Source organism: Gigantopelta aegis, chromosome 11, assembly GCF_016097555.1.
Source record: "Gigantopelta aegis isolate Gae_Host chromosome 11, Gae_host_genome, whole genome shotgun sequence".
Lineage (NCBI taxonomy): Eukaryota > Metazoa > Mollusca > Gastropoda > Neomphalida > Peltospiridae > Gigantopelta > Gigantopelta aegis.
Genome location: NC_054709.1, coordinates 5547514 through 5567851, shown reverse-complemented (window position 1 = coordinate 5567851; position 20338 = coordinate 5547514). Strand labels below are relative to the sequence as shown.

Below are 20338 nucleotides of genomic sequence, written 5' to 3'. Positions count from 1 at the left end.
TAGAGTGTGTCTCATTAACCATTACTTCTTAGACGACATTTGGATATAGTTATAACTGAGAGAAGCTAAAGTCTGTGATATTTAAACAGGGAAATACCATCAAAAATAACTAGAGTGAGTCTCATTAACCATTACTTCTTAGACGACATTTGGATATAGTTATAACAGAGAGAAGCTAAAGTCTGTGATATTTAAACAGGGAAATACCATCAAAAATAACTAGAGCTCGTCTCATTAACCATTACTTCTCAGACGACATTTGGATATGGTTATAACTGAGAGAAGCTAAAGTCTGTGATGTTTAAACAGGGAAATACCATCAAAAATAACTAGAGTGTGTCTCATTAACCATTACTTCTTAGACGACATTTGGATATAGTTATAACTGAGAGAAGCTAAAGTCTGTGATGTTTAAACAGGGAAATACCATCAAAAATAACTAGAGTGTGTCTCATTAACCATTACTTCTCAGACGAAAGTGCGTTTTTAGAATGATGATAAATGCATTTTGGGATATTAATAAAAACCTGGATGACCAGAACCACTTCAGGTGTACGAAAATTTATATTGTAAATAATAAAATGTAAGTACTTCTAATTTAAATTATCAAAAACAGCTTTAATAGTGAAAAATTCTTCGTTGTGTTTAAAAACCAGGGTCTGTTACTTTAATATATTTTTTGTAGAATGCAGTTTATTGTTCGGCCTTAGTTGCATTAAGAAATGTTGCAAGCTATTCCAAAAATAGGCAGTTCAAAGGGAACATACACAGTGTCTATATCTTCAAAAACAAAATTCTTAGATTTGAGAACAGCTAAGAAGAGTTCATTTATATTATATAGTGTAGTACAAGATATTTATTAGGAAAAACAGTAATTTTACTACTTTGAAGCATGGTGAACATCTTATTGAATTAATTATCCTTAACATCTTATATTGACTTTCATTGTCATTCTAAATGACGTTATGGTGAAATTTAGTTTTTACATTTCAATGGACTTTCTAGTTTCGCTGAATTATATTAATTTGGATAAATGATCCATTTTTTGGGGTATTATAAAAACCTGGATGACGAGAATCACTTCAGGTGTACGAAAAGTAATATTGTAAATAATATAATGTAAGTACTTCTAATTTAAATTATCAAAAACTGCTTCAATAGTGAAAAATTCTTTATAGTGAAAATCCATACTCGAAACCTTTTTTTCGAGAGTATGAATTTTTATTGAGTTTGATTTCTGCAGAGAACACAGAATATGAATTGGCGCTGTTTGTTTTGTTATTTAATAATATTGCCAGTATAATTAATTAAAGGTAGTTGTTAATAATCTAAGAAGCCATTTATGATATTAGCATATTTCTTATTGATTTTTAATAATTTTGAGTACTTTTTAGAAAAAAATGTCATATATACTAAGGGAGCTAAAATGACTCTCCTTATATTTGTCTCATGGTAGTGATAATATTTACATTATTTTACATCATTTTATGTTGTGTTACATCTCATCCACAGCTGTTCGTACCTCTTGCACTCGTACTTCTGGAATAGCTTTTAGTTTAGCCTAGAAACTAACACTATAACACTACATGTGGCTGTGTCTCGTCATCTTTTAGTATCTTTACAGGGCTAACTCTTGGTGAGAATTTTTTTTTCCGCCAAATTATCTCTTTAAACGTAATATTTCTTGTTCCAACCAGTGCACCACTACTGATATATCAAAGACTGTGGTCATGGTATGTGCAATCCTGTCTTGGGGATGGTGCATATAAACGATCCCTTGCTACTAAAGAAAAAATATAGCGGGTTTCCTTTCTAAGACTATTATGTCAAAATTAGCAAATGTTTCACATCCAATAGCCGATGATTAATAAATCAATATGCTCTAGTGATGTCGTTAAAACAAACTCACCATGAACAAAATCAAGGTGAGCTGCAGATCACTCTCCTGAAATGGTGCTAGGCGAGCAATCATATGCAGTTTGAAATAAAATTAAATGAATTTTTTTTACTGCAATGCGATCAATTTGGCACTCTCCTTTTTTTGCCTTGTGAAGACCGTTATCTGTTATAAAACTTGTCAAACCAAACCAAAAAGGAAATAGAATAAGACTATTGAAGTTTTCTCTTTAATCTCTGTAAAACTTACCAACTTAAAGCCAATCAAAAAAGTAAATATTCATGCAAGTCGGTAGACTGTTAAAGTTACTCTTTGCTTAATGATGTGCTGCTTTCATAAAATAATATGTTATCAGTTCTAAAGCTCTTTATATCCAGACAAAACAAGTTTATAAAGAGTAAACAAAACAATGAGATTACAAATTTGAAAGATGTCTAATTGAATATAGGCCTACATGTGGCTAAAAACAAATATGCAATTGCTATTTAAAAAAAAAAAAATTGAGATGGGGGAATGTCATGGAAGGTGGTGGGTGGGTTGGGTAGGGAGTGGTTTTGTAGAGGGTGGAACAAGATCCTTGTTGTATACAATAACCAACATTTCAATCTAATTAAAATTAGCTCCACTATTACACGTGGATTTAACAGCAGCCCGTTAGAGCTCATGTCCAGTTGACCTTTCATTTGACCAATCAAAACCTTACTTGCAAAATCATGCCAGTTATTTGAAAAGAATTTGAAAACATTCAGGTTTATACCGAGGGTGTACGAAATGATTCGGGTGAATGATGAAGTATGCCAGAAACTAATTTCAATATAAAATTTTATATAACATTTGTTTCAAGACGAAAAAAAAACCTGTGATGCTATGGCCATAAAATCTGTTTATACTAGTATACAATCCAGAGTTGATTACTGCAATTTTGCTCCTGTTTTTTCAATGTTGAAATAGACCAACAAGTTTGCCTATCACCCGATATTTTTAGAATTTGTATGCTCCCGAATAACGCTATAAAAAGCAAAGAGTAATTGGTCGATATTTAAATTGTTATTTATAGATCTAATGTCACCTGGACATGGCAGTCCACGCAGTGCTGTTAGATCTACTGGTAGACAAGTAGAGCTGATTTTAATCAGATTGCCAACATTTTAACCACTAAACATAGCTCCTAACTTATAGTTGTGTAGTAGAACTAGGCTTGTAGATGCTTGATTTAAAATCTTCGTATCCTTGTTGTGTAGCACGAGCAACTATTTGGCAGACGGCGGGCTATGGTCTTACCTTCTGGGAACTGGCCTTTCTCTTATAAGCACCCTGTTTTGGTAAGTTAGATCTGCACCGCACAGTCCTTGCAATTCATGTTGACTGACTTTCAGCCATGCCGATGTAAAAGCTGAAGTAAAATGTTTTACACGCCTCTGAGAATTGAACCGACGCCATATAAGCGTAAATAAAATGTGTTTGAGACGTCGTTAAATAAAACATTTCCTGAGAATTGAAAATCTATGCAACCTATTTATGGCTAGCTCTGGGTGAACAGAACATTTTGCCAAATCATCTATTTTAAACTTCAATAATAATAAAAAAAGAGGTTATTTTATAATAAATTAACAAGAATTACATGAAATTTATTCGCCAAATGAAAATAAAATTCGCCAATCTTTTTAAAATTCGCAGTTGGCGAACTTGGCAAGTACCAGAGCTAGCCATGACTGATTGGGTTTCCCTAAAATCCAATTCAGGTAACACATTTAATTTTTGCGTAACCCGTCATGACCATGACTAAATGATGTCCTAAATTCAATGCGCGGACGAAAAATGGGTTACGCAAAACTAGACTTGCCGAAGCGACGCGCGAATGAAACGATTGTGCTCGCAATTTTCAGAGGCCCGGATTAACATCAGTATTGGTTTTTTACCAACTCGAGGTCCTCCGACTTCATGGAAACAGTTATTTTCGGTATCATGTCAGTAAAATTATGGAACCGAAATTTCGTTTCTCATGATTATGATTATGATTATATATATATATATATATATATATATATATATATATATATATATATATATATATATACTTAATTTTTTGTCAAAAACCAGTTTCTGATGGCAGAACTTTACATTGCAACCAATTTGGTCACATATGCGACTACTATTTTCATTTGGCGACTGAAATATTTCATACTGTATGTATATATGTGTATATGTGTGTGTATATATATATATATATATATAATACCAGTAAGCACCATCTGGTTCCTAGATTGAAAATTTAACATAAAGGGCTGGATTGGTTTCCATGATCACAAGGAACCAAAGATGTCTTTCCCCATGAAATTTTAAATCCTATGGCCTGTGACTCAGGTTATTGTGAGAAAATACATCTACATTTAAAATGTAAATGCCGAAGCAGTGTATTTTAGCTGAAGCACAGCATTTTAGCTGAAGCAGTGTAATTTAGCTGAAGCAGAGTAATTTAGCTGAAGCAAGAGTGTATTGTAGCTGAAGCACTAGACTAGCTGAAGCACAGTGCATTTTAGCTGAAGCAGAGTGTAATTTAGCTGAAGCAAGAGTGTATTGTAGCTGAAGCACTAGACTTTAACTGAAGCACAGTGTATTTTAGCTGAAGCAGACTTGCCTCAGCATTTATTTTTGCTGAGGCAGTTTTCTGAATTGCAAGGGCTAGCATACATGTAGTTATTATTATTTTTGTTATTTTTTTGTCATTTGGTTTAGGTGCTTTTATTAGTGTGAATGTATTTGTGGATAAATCCTTAAGTAGTGATATTGGAGGGGGAAAGAAAGAAAAATAAATTTTTATATGCTCCACTAGCATAAGTTAGGGATTGGTGAGTGTAACAGACACATTTAAACAAAATATAATAAAATTTAGAATGAAGATTCTGAAGTTTGCTTCTCACCTTCAGGGGTCCGAGTGGTGGGACGGGGTCCGATGGGCGGGACGGGGTCCGAGGAGCGGGACGGGGTCCGAGGGGTGGGACATAGCCCAGTTGTAAAGCGTCCCAGTCGGTGGACCCATTGAACTATTTTTCAATCCAGCCTGTGCTCCACAACTGGTATAACAAAGGCTGTGATAAGTGCTATCCTGTCTTTGGGATGGTGTACAGTCAGACCTCGTTACAACGACCGTTGTTACTGCGACATTTACACCATCCGACCACAAATTATTGGGAACAAACATACATCAGTGTTATTCTGTTCATTACACCGGAATTCACACCTTCCGAAACAGATAGAGCAAATTAGGAACAAACGGGCATCCAACGTCTGAAAACACCTCTTTACAATGACATTACATAAACACAGATACTGTAGCACGTTGGCAGTACACACACAGCCACTTAGAATCCTTGATCTTGTAGTGAGCCAGCTGTGTCACATGCTGTCCGAGCTACTGATGTCTGCGAAATCTGTAGACATGTATTGCTTTTGCAAATAAGCCTTTAGTTAACCAATTAAAGGATTGACTTCGAACAATAAAAATCTTCTATTTCCATGGTATTTTGTAAACAAAACAGGTACCAATCGTAGATGTCTGTAACCAAGCAATGATTAGACTAACGCTGAATGCACCTTGTTTAATATATATATATATATATATATATATATATATATATATATATATATAACATGATGTTTTTTAAAAACATATTTAATGTATGTACATGTATTTGTTGTTTTTAATAATAATTGCAATACATTAATTATTTAAATGCTATTCAGTCATCAGTTAATATTAATTAGTCTTTTTTGTTACGTTATTTTGGCAAACTCATGACAATTCGATACAGCGGCAATTTCGATATAACGACAAAGCGACCCAGGGACAGACATGGTGGTTGTAACGAGGTCTGACTGTATATAAAAGATCCCTAATGCTACTAATGGAAATGTGTAGCCCATAGTTTGGTGACAGCGAGTTTCTCCTCTAATTATCTCAAGTCTCAGACTTTTATTCATTATGAAAGGTTGAGATTTTTAAAAGAAATAAATATTCTATGAAGAAGTCTGTCTATATAACAAATACATTCCCCAAAGTTAAACTAGGTTTTAACTTAACATGGAGTTGGGTATTTCGTCAGTATATGAAATAGTTCAATTAATCCCCTTGCTTATGTTATATTTTAACTTGCATGCCATAAATGTGATTAATGTTTTTTTTTTTTTTTTTTTTTTTTTTTTTGGCTTAGTATAGGTGTGTTTTTCACAGCTTGCACATATTTTAGATAGTTTAATTTGATCATTATTTTGTTTAAAACTAATTGTTGCTATTTGTTATTAAATCACTGTTTTTATAAATGGCTCATGCATTCACTGATGAACTGCAAAAAAATTTCTACTACAGACAAAAGTTGTTATTCAAGTGTGAAAAAGTTTTTTGTCCTGCAAATATATTTTCAAAAAAAATAAATGAGTTCGACAACCATTGACAATTGTCGATATTTTTACAGGTGTACTCTGGGTTTTTTGTTGTTTTTTTCTGTTCATTCCCCTTTTACTACAAGTGTACATCAAACTGATTTTTCTAGTGATATTTGTGTCAACATTTTCTTTTTAAAAAAAAACATACACTGGCTTTAACTGCTACCTCTTGGCACATATCAAGAATAAAATCATATAGTCAAAAATTGTGGCAATTAATGTGTGATATGGTTTTCCTCTTTAAGACTACGCGGTCAGTTTGGGATCGATCCCTGTCAGTGGGCCCATTGGGCTATTTCTTGCTCCAGCCAGTGCACCACGACTGGTACACCAAAAACCATGGTATGTACTACCCTGTCTATGGGATGGTGCATATAAAAATCCCTTGCTGCTAATCGAAAAGAGTAGCCCATGACAGCGGGTTTCCTCCCCCAATGTCTGTGTTTCTTAACCATATGTCTGACGCCATATGACCGTAAATAAAATGTGTTGAGTGCGTCGTTAAATAAAACATTTCATTCCTTCCTCTCTAAGACTATATGTCACAATTACTGTACCAAAATTTTGACATCCATTTGCCAATGGTTAATAAATCAATGTGATCTAGTGGTGTCGTTAAACAAAACAAACTTTTAACATTATGAAATATGGGCAAAATTTTCCAAAACATTTCAAACCCAGATCCAGCTAGAAAGAATAGTTATCAGAGATGAACATTTTCTAAATTTTTGTATCCTCTTTACAGTGTTTTCATGTTTTCAGCTGTTTGTCCAATATTTTCCATATTCTCTTTCTAAAACTTCGGCTGATGTTTTGCATACATTCTGAATACGGGCCGGCTAATCCCAGTACCCCAACCACCAATGTTAAAATTGGGTCTTTTTTGGTAACCCACTTTCATATATGACTTAATAGTGTGTGTTTTATTTTCATTACGGCCTCTCAAGTTATTTACCGGCCTCGGTGGCGTCGTAGCAGGCCAACGGTCTACAGGCTGGTAGGTACTGGGTTCGGATCCCAGTCGAGGCATGGGATTTTTAATCCAGATACCGACTCCAAACCCTGAGTGAGTGCTCCGCAAGGCTCAATGGGTAGGTGTAAACCACTTGCACCGACCAGTGATCCATAACTGGTTCAACAAAGGCCATGGTTTGTGCTATCCTGCCTGTGGGAAGCGCAAATAAAAGATCCCTTGCTGCCAATCTGAAGAGTAGCCCATGTAGTGGCGACAGCGGGTTTCCTCTCAAAATCTGTGTGGTCCTTAAGCATATGTCTGACGCCATATAACCATAAATAAAATGTGTTGAGTGCATCGTTAAATAAAACACTTCTTTCTTTCTCAAGTTATTTTGTAGTAGAAAGTCAGTGTATGTTTTTGTTTACAGTTGTAAACAAAATTGTCAATGTCTCCAAAATTACCTCCCCCTCCTTTATTTTTTAATTTTTTATTACTTACCCTCAAATTATTTTCTGGCAGAAAGCCTGGATCCCACTTAGGTTATAATTTGTACAGTGTTGAAAATGTTGAAAATTGTCAACGGCTTCTGAAAAAAAAAAACCCCTAAAACCCCAGCATGTTCATAAAATGAGTTAATGTTTGTTGTCCACTGGTTTCTCTAGGGAACCGGTGACCAGGCAGAGGGTGACCGCGGCCAGCAGAATATCCCGCACCAGCAGCTGCGTGAAATCCTGGCTCAGCAGATTATGAAACAGCAGCGCATGAAGAAACAGAAGGAGGAAATGATTCAGCAGGCGCACATGGGACACCCGCAGTGGCCTCCCCCTGATGGGTCGCCGCGCGCTATGGGACCTAGACCACAAGGTTTCTACTTTAATTTTTATAATTTTGTTTTTGGTTCTTTGTTAGGGGGTGGGAGCAGGATTTTAGCTCAGTCGGGTGAGTGCTCGCCTGAGGTGCTTGCGTCGCAGGATTGAACCTCCTCTGTGGATTTATTGAACTGATTGGGTTTTTTTCTCATTCCAACTGGTGCGCCACAACTTGTCAACGGCCGTGGTATGTGCTTTCCTATCTGTGGGAAAGTGCATATAAAAGATCCCTTGCTGCATTAGGAAAAATGTTGCAGGTTTCCTCTGATGACTACAATGGCCGATGATTAATTAATGGATGTACTCTAGTGGTGTCGTCAAACAAAACAAATGTTTAACTTTAACTATCCTGTACAAACAGCTTAGGTGGATGGCCAGGATAGTGTGTTAGAATCTGCCGATGATTAATTATTCAATGTGCTCTAGTGGTGTCGTTAAACAAAACAAACTCTTGAAATGCTTTTGTTATATTAAATTTTAAACGTTTTATTTAGGTCCAGATCATTGTTTTATCTCTTTAAAATACTAATGTTATAATTTTTAACATTTTATTTAGGTCCAGATCATTGTTTTATCTCTTTAAAATACTTTTGTTATAATATTTAACATTTTATTTAGGTCTAGATCATTGTTTTATCTCTGTAAAATACTTTTGTTATAATTTTTAACATTTTATTTAGGTCTAGATCATTGTTTCGAAATGCATGTTACACCCTCTGTGGGTTTTTTCAGGTCCCGCCCCTGGATTGACAGACCAGCCAGTACCTGGTTCTCCACCCGAACGCTGGCCCTTGGGACAGAGACTTGTGCGACCCCCTAATCCAGTTAATTTTGGTATATTAACTCTTTTTTTATATAAGAATTGGTTGTCGGTTCTTGTGCATTTATCGAGGGGGCGGGACGTAGACCAGTGGTCTGAGATTGATCTACGTTGGTGGTCCCATTGGACCATTTCTCGTTTCAGCCAGTGCTCCGCAACTGGTGTAACAAAGGCTGTGGTATGTACTATCCTGTCTGTGGGTTGGTGCATATAAAAGATCCCTTGCTGCTAATCGAAAAGAGTAGCCCATGAAGTGGTGACAGCGGGTTTCCTCTCAATATCTGTGTGGTCCTTAACCATATGTCTGACGCCATGTAACCGTAAATAAAATGTGTTGAGTGCGTCATTAAATAAAACATTTCTTTCTCTTCTTTTTTTTGCGTGCATTTATCGATGTATAACTGTCACAAATTATATAAAATTGGGTAGCATAGTGAAGTAATTTTTGTACTAAATCTGTGACTGTTATACATCAATAAATGCACAACAAATGGCCAACAATTCTTATAATTACAAAGAACACAGGTAGAAATACACAAGCACCAGTTTCTAAAGTCCTTTTCCATGGCATGTTTTTTGTAATGACGTCGCATTTGATATAATGAAGGGGCAGGGTTTAGCTCAGTCAGTTGAGTGTTCGCTTGAGGTGCTTGTGTTGCAGGATCGAACCACCTCGGTAAACCCATTCAACTGTTTTTTTTAATCTTTGCAACCAGTGCACCACAGCTGGACAAAGGCCTTGGTATGTGCTTTCCTGTCTGTGGGAAAGTGCATATAAAAGATCCCTTGCTGCATTAGGAGAAATGTAGCAGGTTTCCTCTGATGACTACAAGTCATTGGGCTATTTCTCGTTGTAGCCAGTGCACCACAACTGGCATATCAAAGGCTGTGGTATGTACTACCCTGTCTGTGGGATGGTGCATATAAAAGATCCCTTGCTGCTAATCGAAAAGAGTAGCCCATGAAGTGGTGACGGCGGGGTTCCTCTCAAAATCTGTGTGGTCCTTAACCATATGTCTGACGCCATATAACTGTAAATAAAATGTGTTGAGTGTGTCGTTAAATAAAACATTTCCTTCTTTCCTTCCTTAATTTTGTCCAATCAGAACAGAGTAACTCGTATAACAGCACAAATGAAATTATATTGATATATACAATACAATATACCGATAAAAAAACCTTCCATATTTATTATTTTATAACAGTTTATTATAAATGATGTGTATTAATGTATTTAATAATGGTTAAAAAAAATCAACAGTACACATAGCCCTTAAAATGTTTATCTTGTCAGGCTGGTGCACACATACATATTATATAGAAGCTTTCATGTTGTCTTTTTCAAATACACACCGGCCTCGGTGGCGTCGTGGCAGGCCATCGGTCTACAGGCTGGTAGGTACTGGGTTCGGATCCCAGTCGAGGCATGGGATTTTTAATCGAGATACCGACTCCAAACCCTGAGTGAGTGCTCCGCAAGGCTCAATGGGTAGGTGTAAACCACTTGCACCAACCAGTGATCCATAACTGGTTCAACAAAGGCCATGGTTTGTGCTATCCTGCCTGTGGGAAGCGCAAATAAAAGATCCCTTGCTGCCAATCGGAAGAGTAGCCCATGTAATGGCGACAGCGGGTTTCCTCTCAAAATATGTGTGGTCCTTAACCATATGTCTGACGCCATATAACCGTAAATAAAATGTGTTGAGTGCGTCGTTAAATAAAACATTTCTTTCTTTTCAAATACAATTTTTATGTCAACGAGTGATGTGTGAAAACCATATTTTCACGAATTGCGAATATCACTTTTATGGTTTCTGTAGATCTATAGTCAACAAGTGATGTGTGAAAACCATATTTTCACACACTACGAATATCACTTTTATGGTTTCTGTAGATCCATATATTTCATAGCTGTGTATATAATAAATATTAATATTTTTTCTTTCTGTTTAGATGGTGAAAACTTCCCTGGACCTCGAGGGCCATTCCCTGAGGGCATGCGTCTGCGGTTTCCTATGGGAATGAGACCGGTACATCCACCAATGTTAGATCAACCCCCGCAAGGCCCAGGGCAGGGCTCGGGTCAGTTTCCGACCCCACAGCAGCTGGTAAGACCAGACCCACTGAAGAGCATGCTAAAGAGGGTTGACAACCATAAATCGTTTATGTCTACTCTTTAAAAGAAATTACAGTAGTCCATTTAAAACATTTTTAATGTAATTGGTGTGGGTTTGTTTGGGTTTTTTTTTTTGGGGGGGGTAGGTATTTTCTTTTTAAAAACGCCACAACATTTAACACAGTTACAAAGACTTTTTCTGTTTTTTTGAGCATTACAAACATGGATGATGATGAGATGAATGGTGAAGCCGCAGTATTTCCATTTCGGTATGGGACTACTTGACAGGGCCGTGCTCCATGCTTTCTGTCAGTTGACCTACCTCGGTATCACCCAAGCCCAGGATACACGGAATCGGCAGTGCATGCCGGGTAATCATCCCCAATGTGGAGGCCTACACACGGGAGACACACCCATAATCTCACCCGTAAATGTAGTTAATTTGGAAGACATACATGAAAAAGATGGATTGATCATAGCCCTTAACACTAAGATCACCTTAACTACATGCCCAGGAACATAGGAACTCTGTGGGAGAGGGTGGCCTTGCCCTGATGTATTATGTTTTATTTCCAGGAGCAGATGCCTCCTGCCCAGCGGATACAGTTTATCCAGGTTCTGCACTCTCAGGGACTGATCCCACCGGGTCACCCGTTACTGGCCCTGCTGGGTCAACAACAACAACAACAGCAGCAGCAGCAGCAACAGCAACAACAACAACAACAGCAGCAGCAGCCCAGCACCTCAATACCATCTACAAGCTTCCACCAGCAGTTTCTACACGGCGCTCGTCAGGGGACGGCTACTATTGAGCTCCAGAGACAGACCTCGGCTGACGGAGCTGGCCAACATTTCTCTCCAAAAATGGGGCACGGTATGAAAGATTTTTTTTGGTATTGTTCACATAGTTCAAAGTTTAAAATTTGTTTTGTTTAACAACACCACTAGAGCACATTGATTTATTAATCATCAGCTATTGGATGTTTAGTGATAGAATGGCAAAACAGTGTAGACTTGCATGGACCAGGATGTTTAGTGATTGGACGGCAAAACAAATAGTGTAGACTGACTGTAGACTTACATGGACCAGGATGTTTAGTGATTGGTCGGCAAAACAAACAGTGTAGACTGACTAGACTTGCATGGACCAGGAAGTTTAGTGATTGGATAGCAAAACAGTGTAGACTGACTGTAGACTTACATGGACCAGGATGTTTAGTGATTGGATGGCAAAACAAACAGTGTAGACTGACTGTAGACTTGCATGGACCAGGATGTTTAGTGATTGGACGGCAAAACAAACAGTGTAGACTGACTGTAGACTTATATGGACCAGGATGTTTAGTGATTGGACGGCAAAACAAACAGTGGTATCCATAATCAGCAGCCACTTCAGCCTCGTCTTCATTGGCGAGTCCATCACAGGACGAGTGAAGCCACCTGCAATGGAGAAATTGTCATTCTTTTATCAAACTTAAAGTTTGTTTTGTTAACCACACAACTAGAGTACATTGATTTATTAATCATCGGCTATTGGATGTCAAACATTTGGTAATTTTGACATGAGTCTCAGAGAGGAAACCTGCTACATTTTTCGGTTAGTAGCAAGGGATCTTTTATATGCATCATCCCATAGACAGGATACCACATACAACGGCGTTTCATATACCAGTCGTGGTGCACTGGCTAAAACGAAAAAATAGCCCAATGGGCTCACCGATAAGGATCACATCAAGCGAGCACTTTACCACTGGGCTACGTCCCACGCCCAGCTAAAAATTAATTCAGATAGAAATACAGGTATATCACACATGTCTATCACACACATTTATCACACGTGTATATCACACATCTTTATCACACAGGTATGTCACACACGCTTATCACACATCTTTGTCACACATGCTTATCACACACGTGTATATCATACATCTTTATCACACAGGTATGTCACAAAGACGTTCACACACTCATGTACACCAGCACCATCTTGCAAGAAAACACAAGAGATGGTTGATTATCCAAGATAAATTCAAACCTTTTCTTTTTCCCCTCCCCTTTCAGATACCGATGGCGTATCCCCGTTTCCGAAACAGCTTTCCGAAGGTGGTGCTGGGAGTGAGGATGACATGTTTCAGAACGCCGATTTGAAGAGAGGCTCGGATCAGCCGCATCTGACGCACACAGATGGGGATCAGCTCCAGCTGCCGGACATCGACGTCAAAGTCTCGAAACACTCCATGTCTGAAGACGAGAAACACGAAGATGATGACCTGCTCAGTAAGTTGGTCGTAAATACCTCTTGGACTTCGTCTTGTAGAGAGATGTAGCCTTGTTTTCTTCAGTTTGTCATAAATGTCTCGAGGACTTTGTCTTGCAGAAAGATGTAGCTTTGTTTTTCTTCAGTTCATAATAAATGTCTTGGACTTGCTTTTGTACAGAGATTTAGCCTTGTTTTCTTCAGTTCATCATAAATGTCTCATGGGCTTCGTCTTGTAGAGATGTATAGCCTTGTTTTTCTTCAGTTCGTCATATCTCGAGGACTTTGTCTTGCAGAAAGATGTAGCTTTGTTTTTCTTCAGTTCATAATAAATGTCTCTTGGACTTGCTTTTGTACAGAGATTTAGCCTTGTTTTCTTCAGTTCATCATAAATGTCTCATGGGCTTCGTCTTGTAAGAGATATATAGTCTTGTTTTTCTTCAGTTCGTCAAATGTCTCGTGTACTTTGTCTTATAGTGACATGTAGCCATGTCTTTCTTCAGTTCGTCAGATGTCTCGTGTACTTTGTCTTATAGTGACATGTAGCCGTGTCTTTCTTCAGTTCGTCAGATGTCTTGTGTACTTTGTCTTATAGTGACATGTAGCCGTGTCTTTCTTCAGTTCGTCAGATGTCTCGTGTACTTCGTCTTATAGTGACATGTAGCCGTGTCTTTCTTCAGTTCGTCAGATGTCTCGTGTACTTTGTCTTATAGTGACATGTAGCCGTGTCTTTCTTCAGTTTGTCACATGTCTCGTGTACTTTGTCTTGTAGAGATATGTAGCCTTGGTTTTCTTCGTGGAGAGATTTTTCCTTGTTTTTCTTGTATTAAGAAGATAATTTTTAATATATATCGATGAATCATCGGTACGTGCATGGTTTACTTTTTTAATAGCTTATAGGGTGTAGTTTATAAATGTTATTATCTGTTCTGTAAGTCTTATTACAAGTACCTCTTGGAGTTCAAGCTTTCAGCTAGAAATAATTTGAGGTACGTAATAAAAACAAAGCAGATCAAAATGCCCCTTCTAGGTGGTTATGTGTTTTAAAACGTTTAAAGGGACATCCCTGAGTTTGTTGCAATTTTAAAGATGTTATTGACTAACAGAGAGTTTTTAACGATTGTAGTTACATATCAGATATAATTTTCTGCATCAAATATTAGTGGCTGTATGTTAAACATGTTTCTGGTCGTTCTAATATTAGTACTAAGTTAAATTTCAATATATTTTCTATTGCCTATTTTTTATTGCCTAATATAAATATTATATTTTTTTGTACATATGAAATTATTTGAAGACAAAATCCAGATTGGGCTTCTTACAAATATTAAGATGACCAGAAACACATTGAATATACAGACACTGATATTCTAAACAAGAAAATATATTTAATATGTAAGTTTAATCGTAGAAATATTTTATTAGTCGAAAACATCTTACAATGCGGCAAACTCAGGAATGTCCCTTTAAAATTGGTCAACGTATTTCATGTACTTTGACAAACTTTAATCAGCAGTTCTCTTACTATAATCAATCTAAAATTTGTAAAAAATGTATCCAATTATTTCCAAGATTTTAGAGTACGTAATTTTACACTTTGTACCTTCTGACAGAAACAACTCTGGAGTTGCTATTTCTGTTCTTAATGACAGTACTATACTCAACAACGAGAATTTAGCAAATATCTTTTATGACATCTCAGTTTGCCATGGTTGAATAAACTTAAAAGAAAACCAGGTCCTCCTGTTGTGTTAAGGCAAAGGTTGATGAGTTTATGTTGTTTGTAAATGGTAAACATTTCAGATGTGAATACTAATTAATAAAAATAGGTTAATTTATAAATGTTATGCCTTTTCTTTTAACATTAGCTAAACTTTCGTTGTTGAGTATACTATTTGGCACTAATGTTGTCGTTTGTTGTTTTTATTTCAGGTTTTTTCACTGGAGCCGATGGAACTTTTGACATCTTAAAATATGCAGATCCCGAACTCAACCTGGACGATGACAAAATCCTCGAGGAAACTCTGGACTTCATGGACGAGACAAAAACTTCGCACACGGACGTCAAGACAGAAGAAGACCTGCCGAAGATTGAAGGCATGGACCCGCAGACATCTGAAACGAAAAGCACCGAAAGCAAACCCGACGACCAGACACCGATGGACGGAGACAAAGATTCGGATGAGAAACCTCAAGAAAAGGGAATTACCGACTTCCAGGCCAAGTTCCTGGAATTCAGTCAGAAGAGGGCGGAAGAAATAGAGGAGAGTCTGAAGCTGAAGGAATCAAAGTCGACTGATGAAAAGAAGGACGAACAAAAAGGCATGAAGGACAGCAAGGCTAACATAAGTCACATTGCGGCTCTGCTACAGGGAACGGACCCGATTCGAAGCCAGCAGGAGAGAGACGAGAGAATGTGTCCGGATTCTCTTTCCTTGGGCATGGTGCCACGACCAGGACTCTCTCACGTGATGTCGCCCCTGCAGGCGGGACAGCACACACCAATTCAGATGTCTCCGGGAGCGATGGGAGTTCAAAACCCCGGAACGCCGGGGCTGTCTTCTCCGCGCAGTGGCCAGCAATCGCCGCGGACGCCGAACATGCAATCTCCGTTTAATCAGCTGATGCCAAGTCACTCTCCGCTCAGCCAGCCGGTGACGCCAGGCCAGCAGTTGTCTCCCTTCTCATCTGCCGGACAGTCGCCTTTCAGTCCGCCAGTCGCTTCGCATTCGCCATTCAACACCGGTATGATGCCTGGATCCCAGTCGCCCTTTCCACCGTCCGGAGTGAATCGGGGACAGCCATCCATTATGTTCACTATGGCTCCACAGCCTTCCCTCGCAAACACCCCACCCAGCATGTCCCTAGGCCACCCTCCGTTTCCTCTTCAGCACTCTCCGCGAGCAACCATAACTCCGACCAACCAGTATGCTCAGGGGACGTACGGACAGCCTCCGTCTCAGACGCCAAGAAACACGCTGACACCAACTCCCGAGAGCATTTTGTACGGTCAGTCGGCTGCTGCGCAGCACATGATCAGACTCCAGGGTCCGGGGCAGAGGATTGCGTTCACTGCCACAGCGGCAGCGGCATCGCAGGGTTTACAAGATCTGGCTCAGTCTCAGGCTGACGGTCAGATGACGTCGTCCTCCAAGACTCAGAGAATGCCCGGTCTGAGTTTGTTGATGGACAGCGCGGGTCAGCACACCGCATCGCAGACACTGCAGGGGATACAGGAGATGTCGAAGCTCCTGCCAGCTACCTCGGCAGCAGGTCTGCACCCAGGGATGATGGGTTCGAGACCCGACATGGGAATGCCTGGAGCTGCTCACCCGAATCTGCAGCAGCAGTTGGCCCACGTCCAGGCCAATCAGGGTCCGAGGGGGATAAGACCTTTTGGGCCAATGCAGCAGAGGCTGCAGCACCCGGGTATGAGGATGCAGAGGCAGCCATTGCCAGGAATGGCTGGTTTCCAGGGTGGTCCTGGGGTCAATGCAGGTCCAGGTCCGCCACCAGGGTCACAGGGAAAGGTGCGACCGGGAATGCCCCAGAAGGAGCAGCACACACTGTTGGATGAATTATTAGAGCAGGTAAGAGTTGGAAGCTATATCTCTCTCTCTCTCTCATTCTCTCTCTCTCTCTCTCTCTCTCTCTCTCTCTCTCTCTCTCTCTCTCTCTCTCTCTCTCTCCCCCCCCTCCCCCCTCTGTCTCTCTCTCTCTCTCTCTCTCTCTCTCTCCCCCCTCCCCCCCCCCCCCTCCCCTCTGTCTCTCTCTGTCTCTCTCTCTCTCTCTCTCTCTCTCTCTCTCTCTCTCTCTCTCTCTCTCTCTCTCTCTCTCTCTCTCTCTCTCTCTCTCTCTTTCTCCCTCTCCCTCTCCCTCTCCCTCCCTCCCTCCCTCCCTCCCTCCCTCCATTTTTTTTTTTACTGTTGAGCTGTTACTGGATTGAACTTGTTTTCCTCAAAATGATCACATTCACATCAGATCTTGTTGTAAAAGAAAATAAGAGGGGGCTAATTATTTGCTACCTTAACTTAAATTATGCAGAGCCACTTATGATGTTACCATATTGAGCAGTAATATTCAGCTTCCTATATTGCAATAAGAAAATTTTGGCAATACCTTCACTAGTATTTGAATTTAGTTTTTAATTCTCAGAGTCGTGTGTGTGTTATATTGAGAGTGGTTTGTGTTTCAGGAGAAGCAGGAACAGAAACGACAGGCCGAACAACAGGCTCTGCTACACCGCCGCGAGACGGGCAAGCTGGACATGCCAGCAGGACTCCGGCCAGGTATTTCACAATAACTCAGTAGAGAATAACTAGTTAACGACGTCCGATATCTGCTTATTTTTGCATACCCAGATAAACTTAAATGAAATAACACACAATCCTTATAATTAAATTTAAAACATGCTTACTAGTAATAATATTAACAGTTCATATTTCTTTTTTAATTATTTTGTCAGTTCTAAACAATGACATTTAATAAGACAAAATAGCGATATAAAATGACGTCATCAGATATGACGTTCCCTGACGACATAATTTTTGCATTTATCGAGAAATGAACAAACTCCTGTTGCTACTTTTGGACCAGTGGGAAACAGAAATTTAATTATTATAATTTAACATCATCCCACTGGTCATTTCTCGTTAAATGCAAAAATAACATTGTCTGGGAACGTCATGTTTGATGATGTCGCATTATTGTTTAAGTACCAAAATTATTATTCGCAATAAAATATGGACTTTCAGTGTTATTATTAGTATGTTTGAAATTTAATTATATGGATTGACCTGAAATTTGTATATAGCTTTATCATGTACTGTTACAGATCTAGGGCCTAATTCACAAAGAGCTCTTAGACTCTGTTAGACAACAAAGCATCCTCTTTGTAAGTCTTTTAGCATTGCACTGCAAGATCGCAAAGTTACGAGAGTTTAGTGAATTAGGTACCAGGTTTGACGATTCATGGCGATTAACCCATTTTTGACAGAGTTATAGCCCTTGAACTTTGGTGATATGAAATTTTGTTTCCCAGACTTTTTTCTGCAGTGCCTCAAAATATTGAGCTGAAATTTTGTGTAAAGCTTTATCATGTTCTGTTAAAGGTCAAGTTTGACTTTAATGGCAAGTTACCCATTTATCAGTTATTGCCATTGAAATATGAAAATTTGTTTTTTGGGACTTTTGGGGGGGGGGGGGGGGGGGGGGGGGGGGGACAATGCCTGAAGATATTAAGATGACATTTTGTCTATAGCTTAATCATGTTACTGATCAAGTTTAACTTCCATGGCGCTTTACCAATTTTTTCCAGAGTTATGGCCCTTTGGCTTTGATTTGTTTTCTGGATTTGTTTTCTTTCTTTTTTTCTTTGCAATACTGAAGATATTATGGTGAAATTTTACATATAGCTTTATCATGTACTGTTATTGATCAAATTTAACTTTCTTGGTGCTTTACCCAAATTTCAAAGAATTCTGGTCCTTGATGGGATAGCAGTACTCTCAGAATGATTGTAAAAGTATACTTACTGATATTTCTTGTTGTATCTGCTGCAGGTTTAGCTCCACCTCCGGGAATGACCACGATGTCTCAGATGGGTCCTCGAATGGAGCTCGGGCACCGGTCAGTTGGCTTGTTATAATACCGTAGATCCTAAAATAAATACAATATAGTCTTATTCAGCTTACTGTGCTAGCACAACAAAAATGCTATTCAACCTGAGTCATACATTCACACTGCAGAATTCCCTCCCTTGCCGGATATGCGTGGATAATGCGTTGAATAGCATTTTTGTTGTGCTAGCTCTAGGTAAGTATGAATAATAATGAAAAATTGAAGTTCCATGTTATTTGCAGTAATAATATGATGCATTTTTGTTCTAAGTTCTGTCTGTGTTATGACTTTAAAACAAATCAAATTTTTTGAAACAAATTAAAATACTCAGTTACTAAATAAATATATTTATAAAACATAACTGAAACACAATGAATGATTCTGTGTTTATTATCCATATGGTTCAGCATAACTTAAAGTTAACAAAAGTCTCCTCCTAGCTGTGGTTGAAACATTTGAGACGGCTCTTGTTATTCATAAAAAAAAATTATATGGATAATAAAGAAATCATTACACTCGGGTGTCATTAGTACTGATTTTACGAAACTTGTATCAGGATTTACGCTCTTGCTCGTGCAATACAACAATTATGACACATTTTTATAAAATCAGTAAGACACCCACGCTTATATAATAATCTCTATATATTTTTTAATTATTTGTTCATCTACAGGATGCAGTCACCTGAAGCAGCATGGCCTGGCCCCCCATCGCAGACGAGTCCCCAACAAGGAGACGCATCCCAGTTTCCCGGTTTCTCCAGTCGACCTCCCTCCCAACAGCTGAGTCCACGCACCCCGTCACCCTTCCAGTCGCCCTCCCCCGGGATGCAGCCCCCACGTGTGAGCCCACTGACCATGCTGCCACCCCCACCACAGCCACCGATACCACCACCACCAGGTGATTTTTATCATACTTAGTTACCATATTAACACTGCATCTTCACTCTTGATGACTGTGGGAGCAAAGATGGAAGTGTCTGTTAGAAAACAAGACATTCTCTCTCTCTCTCTCTCTCTGTCTCTCTCTCTCTCTCTCTCTCTCTCTCTCTCTCTCTCTCTCTCTCTCTCTCTCTCTCTCTCTCTCTCTCTCTCTCTCTCTCTCTCTCTCTCTCTCTCAAGCACTGTCTTCTCCCTCTCTCTCCCTCTCCCCAGTCTTTCTCTGTGTGTGTGTGTGTCTCTCTCTCTCTACCAGCCTCGGTGGCGTCGTGGTAGGCCATCGGTCTACAGGCTGGTAGGTACTGGGTTCGGATCCTAGTCTAGGCATGGGATTTTTAATCCAGATACCGACTCCAAATCCTGAGTGAGTGCTCCGCAAGGCTCAATGGGTAGGTGTAAACCACTTGCACCGACCAGT

General features: G+C 39.1%; 1 protein-coding gene across 6 annotated transcripts in view; it reads left to right on the top strand.

Moving 5' to 3' along the window:
- Positions 1-20338, top strand: part of LOC121385360 (histone-lysine N-methyltransferase 2C-like) — a 185323-nt gene that overhangs the window by 109543 nt on the left and 55442 nt on the right. For 5 of the 6 annotated variants that reach the window (XM_041516013.1, XM_041516011.1, XM_041516012.1 and 2 more), the window contains 10 exons: positions 3139-3219; positions 7961-8162; positions 8900-9001; positions 10941-11095; positions 11680-11977; positions 13168-13383; positions 15296-16953; positions 17559-17652; positions 18925-18991; positions 19656-19882. In XM_041516013.1, coding sequence (XP_041371947.1) covers positions 3139-3219; positions 7961-8162; positions 8900-9001; positions 10941-11095; positions 11680-11977; positions 13168-13383; positions 15296-16953; positions 17559-17652; positions 18925-18991; positions 19656-19882 — 3100 coding nt within the window. The remainder of the gene's footprint in view (positions 1-3138; positions 3220-7960; positions 8163-8899; positions 9002-10940; positions 11096-11679; positions 11978-13167; positions 13384-15295; positions 16954-17558; positions 17653-18924; positions 18992-19655; positions 19883-20338) is intronic. The other variant, XM_041516015.1, reaches the window with a different exon arrangement.